The sequence below is a fragment of the Mytilus galloprovincialis genome, chromosome 2, assembly GCF_965363235.1.
Source record: "Mytilus galloprovincialis chromosome 2, xbMytGall1.hap1.1, whole genome shotgun sequence".
Lineage (NCBI taxonomy): Eukaryota > Metazoa > Mollusca > Bivalvia > Mytilida > Mytilidae > Mytilus > Mytilus galloprovincialis.
This window is the reverse complement of record NC_134839.1, coordinates 43,024,621-43,038,238: the sequence shown is the minus strand read 5'-3', so window position 1 is coordinate 43,038,238 and position 13,618 is coordinate 43,024,621. Positions and strand designations below refer to the sequence as shown.

At 32.9% G+C, this 13,618-nt stretch overlaps 1 protein-coding gene across 3 annotated transcripts in view; it reads right to left on the bottom strand.

Annotated features, from left to right (window-relative positions):
* LOC143063636 (PAN2-PAN3 deadenylation complex catalytic subunit PAN2-like) overlaps positions 1 to 13,618 on the bottom strand; it is a 295,154-nt gene that overhangs the window by 164,700 nt on the left and 116,836 nt on the right. For all 3 annotated transcript variants that reach the window (XM_076235882.1, XM_076235883.1, XM_076235885.1), the window contains 2 exons: positions 12,511 to 12,652; positions 4,960 to 5,036 (listed from right to left, as the gene is read on the bottom strand). In XM_076235882.1, coding sequence (XP_076091997.1) covers positions 4,960 to 5,036; positions 12,511 to 12,652 — 219 coding nt within the window. The remainder of the gene's footprint in view (positions 1 to 4,959; positions 5,037 to 12,510; positions 12,653 to 13,618) is intronic.

Genomic DNA, 13,618 nt, shown 5'->3' with positions numbered 1-13,618 from the left:
AACAATAACTACTCATTTAAATACATCATAAAATATTAAGATGTAAAAAAACTGCTTGTTATCACTGAATGGTAAAGATTATTTTAATTTATCAGTTGGTAGTAAAAATTGAATATACATTGTATATTGTATATAACAAAGATTTAAGTTGATTCTGGACAAAGAAAGATAACTCCAATTAAAAAAAAATCTTGCTATTGCACAATATTTTGTAATTAGATATTTCTTGCTTACTATTCTGGACAAAGAAAGATAACTCTAATTAAAAAAAAATTTGCTATTTCACAATATTGTGCAATTAGATATTTCTTGCCATTGCGCAATACTGTGCAATTGAAAAGACTTGCTATTGCACAATACTTAATATAATAATTTTAGATCCTGATTTGGACCAACTTGAAAACTGGGCCCATAATAAAAAATCTAAGTACATTTTTGGATTCAGCATATCAAAGAACCCCAAGATTTCAATTTTTGTTAAAATCAGTTTAATTTTAGACCCTTTGGACTTTAGTGTAGACCAATTTGAAAACAGGACCAAAAAAAATGAAGAATCTACATACACAGTTAGATTTGGTATATCAAAGAACCCCATTTATTCAATTTTTGATGAAATCAAACAAAGTTTAATTTTGGACCCCGATTTGGACCAACTTGAAAACTGGGCCGATAATCAAGAATCTAAGTACATTTTTAGATTCAGCATATCAAAGAACCTAACTGATTCATTTTTTGTCAAAATCAAACTAAGTTTAATTTTGGACCCTTTGGACCTTAATGTAGACCAATTTGAAAACGGGACCAAAAGTTAAGAATCTACATACACAGTCATGACAGTTAGATTCGGCATATCAAAGAACCCCAATTATTCAATTTTGATGAAATCAAACAAAGTTTAATTTTGGACCCTTAGGGCCCCTTATTATGTTGGGACCAAAACTCCCAAAATCAATACCAACCTTCCTTTTATGGTCATAAACCTTGTGTTTAAATTTCATAGATTTCTATTTACTTATACTAACGTTATGGTGCGAAAACCAAGAAAAATGCTTATTTGGGTCCCTTTTTGGCCCCTAATTCCTAAACTGTTGGGACCTTAACTCCCAAAATCAATACCAACCTTCCTTTTGTAGTCATTAACATTGTGTTTAAATTTCATTGATTTCTATTTACTTAAATTAAAGTTATTGTGCGAAAACCAAGAATAATGCTTATTTGGGCCCTTTTTTGGCCCCTAATTCCTAAACTGTTGAAACCAAAACTCCCAAAATCAATGCCAACCGTTCTTTTGTGGTCATAAACCTTGTGTCAAAATTTCATAGATTTCTATTAACTTAAACTAAATTTATAGTGCGAAAACCAAGAAAATGCTTATTTGGGCCCTTTTTGGCCCCTAATTCCTAAAATGTTGGGACCAAAACTCCCAAAATCAATACCAACCTTCCTTTTGTGGTCATAAACCTTGTGTTAAAATTTCATAGATTTCCATTCACTTTTACTTAAGTTAAAGTGCGAAAACTAAAAGTATTCGGACGACGACGACGACGCAGACGACGACGACGACGCAGACGACGACGACGACGCAGACGACGACGACGACGACGCCAACGTGATAGCAATATACCACGAAAAATTTTCAAATTTTGCGGTTGTATAAAAACTTCATCAGCAACATTTTATATTGGCAAATTTCCAATGAAGTTATTTACATAAAGTTATTGGCAAATAAAAATAGAAAATGACATCATAGTCATGTCTGGCAAATGTCCAACATACATTATCTAAAAACATTTTAGATAAGATAAGGAAAAAAAGCTTCATCAGCAACATTTTATATTGGCAAATTTCCAATGAAGTTATTTACATAAAGTTATTGGCAAATAAAAATAGAAAATGACATCATAGTCATGTCTGGCAAATGTCCAACATACATTATCTAAAAACATTTTAGATAAGATAAGGAAAAAAAGCTTCATCAGCAACATTTTATATTGGCAAATTTCCAATGAAGTTATTTACATAAAGTTATTGGCAAATAAAAATAGAAAATGACAGCATAGTCATGTCTGGCAAATTTCCAACATATATAATCAACTACTATTCTATACAAACAAAGATAACTCCAATTGAAAATTAATTGCTATTGCACAATATTGTGCAATTAGATATTTCTTGCTATTGTGCAATACTGTGCAATTCAAAATTTCTTGCTATTGCACAATACTTGATATGGAATCCTGATTTGGACCAACTTGAAAACTGGGCCCATAATCAAAAAATCAAAGTACATATTTAGATAAAGCATATCAAATAAGCCCAAGAATTTAATTTTTGTTAAAATCAAACTTAGTTTAATTTTGTACCCTTTGGACCTTAATGTAGACCAATTTGAAAACTGGACCAAAAATTAAGAATCTACATACACAGTTAGATTTGGCATATCAAAGAACCCATTTATTCAATTTTTGATGAAATCACACAAAGTTCAATTTTGGACCCTTTGGGCCCCTTTTTCCTAAACTGTTAGGACCAAAACTCCCAAAATCAAACCCAACCTTCCTTTTATGGTCATAAACCTTGTGTTTTAATTTCATAGATTTCTATTCACATATACTAAAGTTATGGTGCAAAAACCAAAAATAATGCTTATTTAGGCCCCTTTTTGGCCCCTAATTCCTAAACTGTTGGAACCAAAACTCCCAAAATCAATCCCAACCTTTCTTTTGTGGTCATAAACCTTGTGTTAAAATTTCATTGAATTCTATTCACTTAAACTAAAGTTACAGTGCGAAAACTAAAAGTATTCGGACGACGACGACGCCAACGTGATAGCAACATACGACCAAAAAATTAAAATTTTTGCGGTCGTATAAAAACAGCAAAATTTCCTCAAAATTACCAATTCAGGGGCAGCAACCCAACAACGGGTTGACCGATTCATCTGAAAATTTCAGGGCAGGCAGATCTTGACCTGATGAACATTTTTACCCCACATCAGATTTCCTCTAAATGCTTTGGTTTTTGAGTTATAAGCCAAAAACTGCATTTTACCCCGATGTTGTATTTTTAGCCATGGCGGCCATCTTGGTTGGTTGACCGGGTCACGCCACACATTTTTCAAACTAGATACCCCAATGATGATTGTGGCCAAGTTTGGTTCAATTTGGCCTAGTAGTTTCAGAGAAGAAGATTTTTGTAAAACTTAACGGACGCCGACGAGGCCAGACGCCGCCGGACGCCGGACGCCAAGTGATGAGAAAAGCTCACTTGGCCCTTTGGGCCAGGTAAGCTAAAAATGGTTAAAAATTGACTATAAAGGGCAATAACTCCTAAAGTGGTCAACTGACCATTTTGGTCATGTTGACTTATTTGTAGATCTTACTTTGCTGAACATTATTGCTGTTTACAGTTTATCTCTATCTATAAAAATATTCAAGATAACCAAAAACAGCACAATTTCCTTAAAATTATCAATTCAGGGGCAGCAACCCAACAACGGGTTGTTCGATTCATCTGAAAATTTCAGGGCAGACAGATCTTGACCTGATGAACAATTTTACCCCATGTCAGATTTGCTCAAAATGCTTTGGTTTTTGAGTTATAAGCCAAAAGCTGCATTTTTACCCCTATGTTCTATTTTTAGCCATGGCGGCCATCTTGGTTGATTGGCCGGATCACGCCACACATTTTTTAAACTAGATACCCCAATGATGATTATGGCCAAGTTTGGATTAATTTGTCCCAGTAGTTTCAGAGGAGAAGATTTTTGTAAAAGATAACTAAGATTTACGAAAAATGGTTAAAAATGGACTAAAAAGGGCAATAACTCCTAAAGGGGTCAACTGACCATTTCGGTCACGTCGACTTATTTGTAAATCTTACTTTGTTGAACATTATTGCTGTTTACAGTTTATCTCTATCTATAATAATATTCAAGATAATAACCAAAAACAGCAAAATTTCCTTAAAATTATCAATTCAGGGGCAGCAACCCAACAACGGGTTGTCCGATTCATCTGAAAATTTCAGGGCAGATAGATCTTGACCTGATAAACAATTTTACCCCCATGTCAGATTTGCTCTAAATGCTTTGGTTTTTGAGTTATAACCCAAAAACTGTATTTTATCCCTATGTTCTATTTTTAGCCATGGTAGCCATCTTGGTTGGTTGGCCGGGTCACGCCACACATTTTTTAAACTAGATACCCCAATGATGATTGTGACCAAGTTTGGTTTAATTTGGCCCAGTAGTTTCAGAGGAGAAGATTTTTGTAAAAGTTAATGATGACGGACGACGACGACGGAAGACGACGAAGACGGACGCAAAGTGATGGGAAAAGCTCACTTGGCCCTTCGGGCCAGGTGAGCTAAAAAGGACACACTCGAAAAAGCCCGGACTGCTCTCGAAAAAGGAAAAACTGAATTTAGTCTCAAAATGACGTTTTCAATGCAATAACCATAGTTAGTGTAAAGTGTCTGTATATTTAAGGATATATAGATTCCATGTATGCATTTCCGTCGATATGTGCATTGGTATGTGTAAGAAAATGGCTTTATTCAGTATTTTGGAATAAAAGCATTTTAAGGATAAATTTAACTTTTTAATCGAAAAGCAATGTCAGAATGATACCATCTTTATATCTCAAATACTAACATATCATGTATAACCTTGTATATCAAACTCAAGCTTCTATATATCATCTTGTTAGAAAAGAAGTCTGTTTGTTTACATTTCTGATCATATTCACTCGAAAAAAAGTGGTCACACTAAAAAAAAGCTCGATCAAATCACTCGAAAAACCATGATCCTAGCTGGACACTATACCTACCGTGAACAGACACACAGACCAAAAAACATAGTGGCATACTTCTACTATTGGAGTATTGTAGATGGGGCATAAAATCAATAATAATTTATGTATTTGTACAGTAACTGAAGTTCAAACTTTTTTAACTTACAGTATCAGCAAATTCAGTAGGCTGTGGAAAAGTATTAAATACTGGATGTTCCCCTGAGGCAAACTCATGAAGATATCCTGCAATAAAAAATTTCATAATATAACTACAGTAAAAATAATCAAAGTCCAATAGTCAATATCAGGGATATAAACTAATCAAAGAGCTGAAAGCTCTGAGGGAAAATGATGCCACTTGTCTCTAATATTAGCTATTATCTTACCTCCTATACATTTCTAGGAATATGATTGGTTAAAAGCGTCCGCGTGAAAACTGTGTATATTTCATATAGGTTAGTAGGGAGGCGGGGCTTATTATAAACACGTTAAGTCGCGGTGTTACGTCCCTTTATAAAAACAAAATGGTACTGAGAAAAAATCTTAAAGGTTTCAACAGACCAAGAAATTGATGATTAAGCTTGAAATAAATTCAAAAAACACATTTAAATCTAACAAGTAGTTATTGTTGGCATCTGTTTTAATAAGATCAATGGAAGAAGTTTCTTAATGCTAACAGTATTGAAGACTTGTTCATTTTGATAGATCACTAGTCTAAATTTCACATGTTAAGATAGTCGGTAAGATAAATTTGTTACATAGTGTGCTTGTGACGTAATACGGTATATATGGGGATTTACTGACCCCATATTTACAGTATTAGGTCACTAGCACACTATGTAACTAATAATATTGGGATATTTTTGATGCAAGTCTTGATTTTCACATAATTTACCTACTGAATCTTAAAGAGACTTTTCAGTTCATGGAAGGCTGACAATAGAATAGAAATGAATTATTTTCAATTTCTATGGCCATTTGTTTGTCAAGATTTATATATAGCATATTAATCTATTGTAATTAAAATTCACATAATATCTAATAAAATTTGTAGATGTAGCTAACAAAGTCCTTATATTTGTATAAAGTAACATTTGTTTATAGTGGAAAATCGTTTTAAAGTTAAATTAGCTACAATTAAAAATTGCTTGCTAGTTCCTCTCTGTGATTAATATTAGATACCTCTGGTTAATTAGTCTATTATGAAGGGGAGATAAATAATTTGATTTTCATCTATAGTCTTTTTTCAAAAATGATGAACGGTTCTTTATATATTGGTATGTAATCATTTTAAACATTTCAAATTTATGAAATTATATTCGTACATCAATGTTTTTGATACACCAATAACAACCAGGTACTCCGCAGGGCGCAGCTTTATACGACCGCAGAGGTCGATCCCTGAACAGTTGGGGCAGGTATGGACAAAACATTTAAGCGTGATACACCTCTGAATATGGATTGTGATCAAATTTTTAACATTATATGGGTTTTTTACACAAAACAAATGTCAAGATTTTACAAATCAATTAAAGATTTCTTCTTCAAACTTATTCAAATCTAAAATTAAATAGTTGACACAGCATAGGTTTCTGACACAGAATGAATGTGGTCTAATGAACTTAAAAATTTTTTTGCCTTTGAGCAATTCACTATGCTGTTGAATATTAATCCTGTCAAAAAAATGTTTGAAGAAATTTTCCTTTTATTTATGAAATCTGAAATGAGAACAAGTATGGACACAACTTTTAAGTTTGATACAGCTATAAATGTGGATTGTGATTAAATAGTCGACACAACATAGGTTTATGTCACATTATGAATTTGGTTTAAGAAATGAAAATTAGAATTTAAAGTTTTTAAATTTAATATTAAACTATTATGGTTCAATATCCAAAATGTAAAAAGTCATGTCTGGCAAATGTCCAACATACATTATCTAAAAACATTACTGTGCAATTGAAAATTTTTTGCTATTGCACAATACTTGATATGGAATCCTGATTTGGACCAACTTGAAAACTGGGCCCATAATCAAAAATCAAAGTCAGGGGCGTAGCTGCCGTTAGGCACTTTAGGCACGTGCCTACACATAATTTTTTTCACAAATATTCTTTTTTTATTAAAAAAATAATAAACAACGTTATATGTAGATGAACTCTAGTGAAGTTGTCACAACTCTAATTATCGAATATCATGTGTACACTAGTCTCTCGTCCTTAGTGAATGAAATATTGGATTGAATGTTTTTTTATGTGTGTACCTTATATAGAAACTATAAACTAGAACTTTGGTTCAGATCATTTCAATTCTATCAACAAAAACTTGAATGAACCTCAACTTAGACACATGAATTTTTAATTAGTTGTTGTTAGTTTTCAACTAGCTTTCCACTTTGTCTTCGCCCGACTTGCCAATGTTGGTCGTCCGTTTGGCTGTGCAGGATGTATAAATATGTCTGGTCAGAATGGGGACATTTGATTTTATGCCTAGTTGTAGAGAGAATGCCACTCTTTGAGGAGTTCGTAGTTGGTCTACTGAAATGCAAAGTTTCTGCTCCTATCCAATAATCCCTCATTTTCCAATGCATGGCATTTTCAAATTTCCAGACCTTCGTCCTGTACAACACCTATTACAGGACTAAGCTCCCTGTTGTGTTTATTGTAAATAACTCAATTTTTTTTTGTTCTAAACTTGCATAAATATTTTACACTCAAAATCAATCTATCAACTAGCTTCCAGTAGTTTTGAGTACTCCCAGATCTACGTGTAATGACCACAATTATTCAAATTCCTAAGCAGGTAGGGATTTTACAGAAATGCGGGATATATAAAGAAATACGGATTTCTTGAATTTTGTTACGTTAGTATGAACAGAACAGAACTTTTGCATTAGGCATCGACTATGTGTGTTTGTGTTTTTGTGGCTAGGGTGAAGGTTTAAGAATCAAAAGATTGATGGTTGATGTCTTTCTAGCCGAAAGGATAGTGTTATTATATAGTAATATTAGTGTTTACGTGCACGTGCCTATTTTTTTTTAATGAAGGATCGTCAATATGTACTAGCAATTAAGTTAAACGTATATATTGATCATAACGGAATAGACTGATTTGAAAATACCAAACAGGGTGTACTGCTTAATTAAAGGGATATGCAGATCTATGCTGGGCAGTACATATTGTAAATAATTTTGTTTAATATTTGATTTTCCAATTGTACTGCGTTATTTAATTCACCATTCAGATCACAGGCACTTGTCTCTAAAAAAAAATTTCCTATATACCTTAATATAACTAAGGTATATAGGAATATTTTTTTTGAGACAAGTGCCTGTGATTCAGATGTTATGGTAAATTATTCATAATTCTTCGAACTTTTCATCATGTATATCAGAATTTAATATTTTCGTGCGTAAAATTTTGCAGACAAAACGCTGAAATCCGTTTTCCGTCGGGGGGCTTTGCCCCCCAGAACCGCCTACCAGGGCTCTGCCCTGGACCTGCTGGGGGCCTGAAGCGGCCCCAGACCCCTGCCGATTTGTGCCTACAGTTGAATGAATACCTAGCTACGCCCCTGAAAGTACATGTTTAGATAAGGTATATCAAATAAGCCCAAGAATTTAATTTTTGTTAAAATCAAACTTAGTTTAATTTTGGACCCTTTGAACCTTAATGTAGACCAATTCGAAAACTGGACCAAAAATTAAGAATCTACATACACAGTTAGATTTATTCAATTTTTGATGAAATCAAACAAAGTTTAATTTTGGACCCCCATTTGGACCAACTTGAAAACTAGGCCAATAATTAAAAATTTAAGTACATTTTTAAATTCAGCATATCAAAGAACCCCAAGGATTCAATTTTTGTTAAAATCAAACTAAGTTTAATTTTGGATCCTTTGGACCTTAATGTAGACCAATTTGAAAACGGGACCAAAAATTAAGAATCTACATACATAGTTAGATTCGGCATATCAAAGAACCCGAATTATTCAATTTTTGATAAAATCATACAAAGTTCAATTTTGGACCCTTTCGGCCCCTTATTCCTAAACTGTTGGGACCAAAACTCCCAAAATCAAACCCAACCTTCCTTTTATGGTCATAAACCTGGTGTTTAAATTTCATAGATTTCTATTTACTTATACTAAAGTTATGGTGCAAAAACCAAAAATAATGCTTATTTGGGCCCTTTTTGGCCCCTAAACTGTTGTGACCTCAACTCCAACCAGATGCTCCGCAGGGCGCAGCTATATACGACCGCAGAGGTTGAACCCTGAACAGTTGGGGCAAGTATGGACACAACATTTAAGCTGGATTCAGCTCTAAATTTGGATTGTGATTAAATAGTTGACACAGCATAGGTTTCTTACACAGAATGAATGTGGTCTAATGAACTTAAAATATTTGTTTTGCCTTTGAGCAATTCACTATGCTGTTGAATATTAATCCTCTCAAAAAAATGTTTGAAGAAATTTTCTTTTTATTTATGAAATCTGAAATGAGAAAAATTTAACCCCCCCCCCCCTTTTTTTTTTCACATCCCCCTTTCCCTTTTTCCAAAACTGATCTCAAGATCTCAATTCAAATTCCTAATGGAGTTTGCAACAATAACTACTCATTTAAATACATCATAAAATATCAAAATGTAAAATAAAGTGCTTGTTATCACTGAATGGTAAAGATTGTTTTAATTTATCAGTTGGTAGTAAAAGTGAATATACATTGTATATTGTATAAAACAATGATTTAAGTTAATTCAACTACTATTCTGGACAAAGAAAGATAACTCCAATTGAAAATTTCTTGCTATTGCACAATATTGTGCAATTAGATATTTCTTGCTATTGCGCAATACTGTGCAATTGAAAATATTTGCTATTGCACAATACTGTGCAATTGAAGATTTCTTGCTATTGCGCAATACTGTGCAATTGAAAATTGCTTGCTATTGCACAATACTGTGCAATTGAAGATTTCTTGCTATTGCTGAATACTGTGCAATTGAAAATTTCTTTCTATTGCACAATACTAAATATAATAATTTTGGATCCTGATTTGAACCAACTTGAAAACTGGGCCCATAATCAAAAATCTAAGTATATGTTTAGATTCAGCATATCAAAAAAGCTCAAGAATTCAATTTTTGTTAAAATCAAACTTAGTTTAATTTTGGACCCTTTAGACTTTAATGTAGACCAATTTGAAAACGGGACCAAAAATTAAGAATCTACATACACAGTTAGATTTGGCATATCAAAGAACCCCAATTATTCAATTTTTGATGAAATCAAACAAAGTTTAATTTTGGACCCCCATTTGGACCAACTTGAAAACTGGGCCAATAATAAAAAAATCTAAGTACATTTTTAGATTCAGCATATTAAAGAACCCCAAGGATTCAATTTTTGTTAAAATCAAACTAAGTTTAATTTTGGACCCTTTGGACCTTAATGTAGACCAATTTGAAAACGGGACCAAAAATTAAGAATCTACATACACAGTTAAATACGGCATATCAAAGAACCCCAATTATTCAATTTTTGATGAAATCAAACAAAGTTCAATTTTGGACCCTTTCTGCCCCTTATTCCTAAACAGTTGGGACCTAACCTTCCAAAATCAAACCCAACCTTCCTTTTATGGTCATAAACCTTGTGTTTAAATTTCATAGATTTATATATACTTATACTAAAGTTATGGTGCGAAAACCAAGAATAATGCTTATTTGGGCCCCTTTTTGGCCCCTAATTCCTAAACTGTTGGGACCAAAACTCCCAAAATCAATCCCAACCTTCCTTTTGTGTCCATAAACCTTGTTTTTAAATTTCATTGATTTCTATTTACTTATACTAAAGTTATTGTACGAAAACCAAGAATAATGCTTATTTGGGCCCTTTTTTGGCCCCTAATTCCTAAACTGTTGGAATCAAAACTCCCAAAATCAATCCCAACCTTCCTTTTGTGGTCATAAACCTTGTGTTAAAATTTCATAGATTTCTATTCACTTTTACTAAAGTTAGAGTGCGAAAACTAAATGTATTCGGACGACGACGACGACGTGATAGCAATATACGACGAAAAATTAAAATTTTTGCGGTCGTATAAAAATCAATCCCAACCTTCCTTTTGTGGTCATAAACGTTGTGTCAAAATTTCATAGATTTCTATTCACTTAAACTAAAGTTATAGTGCGAAAACCAAGAAAATGCTTATTTGGGCCCTTTTTGGCCCCTAATTCCTTAAATGTTGGGACCAAAACTCCCAAAATCAATCCCAACCTTTCTTTTGTGGTCATAAACCTTGTGTTAAAATTTCATTGATTTCTATTCACTTTTACTAAAGTTAGAGTGCGAAAACGACGACGCCAAAGTGATAGCAATATACGACCAAAAAATTTTTGCGGTCATATAAAAAGTTTATATACACTAGATTCATACAATGTTGATCTGAGGTGCTTATAACCCTTTTAGTTGCTGCTTTGTAATTACCATTGACAACACGATTGAGGCAATGACATTTGAGATTTTTGTTTTAAGCCATTTATTTGATATACTAGTAATCATTGCCTCTGTGTTCAAGACTAAGGACGACACATTGTTAATTATAGGTCAATCTTAAAGAATCATACTGCCCCAGGAATAAAGTGTGGGGATAAAAAGTTCTGGATCTGCCACTGCATTGTTAAGCACTAAGAAAGTCATTTTGCTGGTACATGGACAAATGTTATTAAATCATTTCTACAGCACTTGTCTTTAGCTTGATCTCGGTCTTGATACACTGAACTATAATATTCTAAGAAGTAGATGATGACTCGGTTGCTTTTAAATTATACGTATGCCTTTGATATTAATTGTCTTTAAGACAATGTTTTTCTGTTGTCAGTTTGATCTACTTGAGCATGCTGAACGAGTGAAGGTCCTTATATCCACATTGTAATGTGAAACAGCTAGTATTTAACTAACGGAATTAAAAGTTTTCAAATGATTTTTGGCATCAAAACTTTCAGATCGATGTCAGTTTGACAAAAACAATGCACTTTTCTATTAAAGCTGGTATTTACCTTAACTCGTCCATGGCGTGAGACATAAGCCACATAATTATCGATTATTTTATATTCTATCACCTGTGTAAATTGTTAAAATAAATCAAACCATTATCACTTGTCAATTATCCGACAACATGGTCAAATATCAACTTGTTCTCGCATACCGGATTTTTTCGATACACTCCGGCTTTTACTTATTCAATAATAAACAGTTGTAAATATCGTACATAGTAAAAAATAGTGCGGGAAAATGTTCATTAATGAAATATTCATGAATGAAACGCTGTCTTGCGTAGATTTCTTTTGATTTTCTCTTCAGCCAATGGCCGATCCGCAAAGTAGTGTTTGTGATACTTATTTTCAAAATGAAGTTAAATTCATCTGAATTGTCGGTGAACATTCATTCCTTTTTTATTCAAGCTGTAATCTTTTCAAAAGAGTAGCAACTCAAAATATCCAAGAATCAGAATTCGAACACTAGTACTACATTATCTTGGAGCAGTAGTCTGTCTCACCGGAAGTTGAGGACGACGCCTACGGAAAGTAGCTATAGCAAGCTATAGCAAATTTTCCAAAAAGTAACCTGGTCTTATTAAAAGCTGAAACAATTAAATGATAGTACCAGTGTACTTTTTCGAAATAATTTTGATGCAAGCATAAATCTTACCTCCTGAATCACCAAATGCCAAAACATGACATGTCTCTGAGATATCAAAGCTTGTAATGAAGCTTCCATGGGTATTAACAGGTTGCATCGACAATGGTGTAGGTGCCAAAGAATTAGTGTCTATTATCTGAAACTGCCCTGCCTACAACACATTATAAAAGGAAATAATAATTTTCTAAAATATGTAGTTCACATGAACATGATGATAAAGGTACATTGTAAACAAGGTTTTTTTCAACGAGGAAACATGCGAGAGGACATGTTAAATAACTGATAATTTTCATTCTTTAAGTTTCAATAAGACCTGACATACATTTGAATGTCTCATTTGTGATACGTCTGTGGATGGAGAAATATTCTGAAAGGTCGGATGAAATCTTATTTTGATCTTAAACCAACATCCGATAAACTTTACAGGATAATCTTACTAACAAAAAATGTCAACAAGTCTGAGACAATGTTACGATAAACTCATGAAAAAAGTTGTATATGTTCATACTGGACATATCTAACTGTATTTTTCTTTGTTCAACATCCATCATAAACCAAATTTACACCTTGAACCATTCATGTAGATCTTACTTTGCTGAACATTATTGCTGTTTACAGTTTATCTGTATCTATAATAATATTGAAGATAATAACTAATAAAGAGCTGCGCTATAAGACTAGCGCATGATACACCCGTTGCCCTTTTAGCTTGTCTTTATGATTTTTTTTGTACATTAATTAAATTAGACTGTTAGTTTTCTCATTTGATTTGTTTTACATTTGTCATTTCAGGGTCTTTTATAGCTGACTGTGCTGTATGGGCTTTGCTCATTGTTGAAGGCCATACAGTGACCTATAGTTGTTAATTTTCTTTTAATTTTTGAAAGGTAGTTCAAGTCTATAACAGATATAAACAATTCACCAAAGTTTCATAATATTTTGTGAAAGTGTTTATGAGTGATTGTCCAAAAACAGGAAAATTCCCCCTTTTAAAAGCATAAAAATTCATAACACGGAAACCTAAAATCTGAAATTTATAAAAATCAAAATGGAGCATACATCAACAGATATTAACAATTCTATGAAGTTTCATTTAAGTTAATGGAAGCATTTTTGA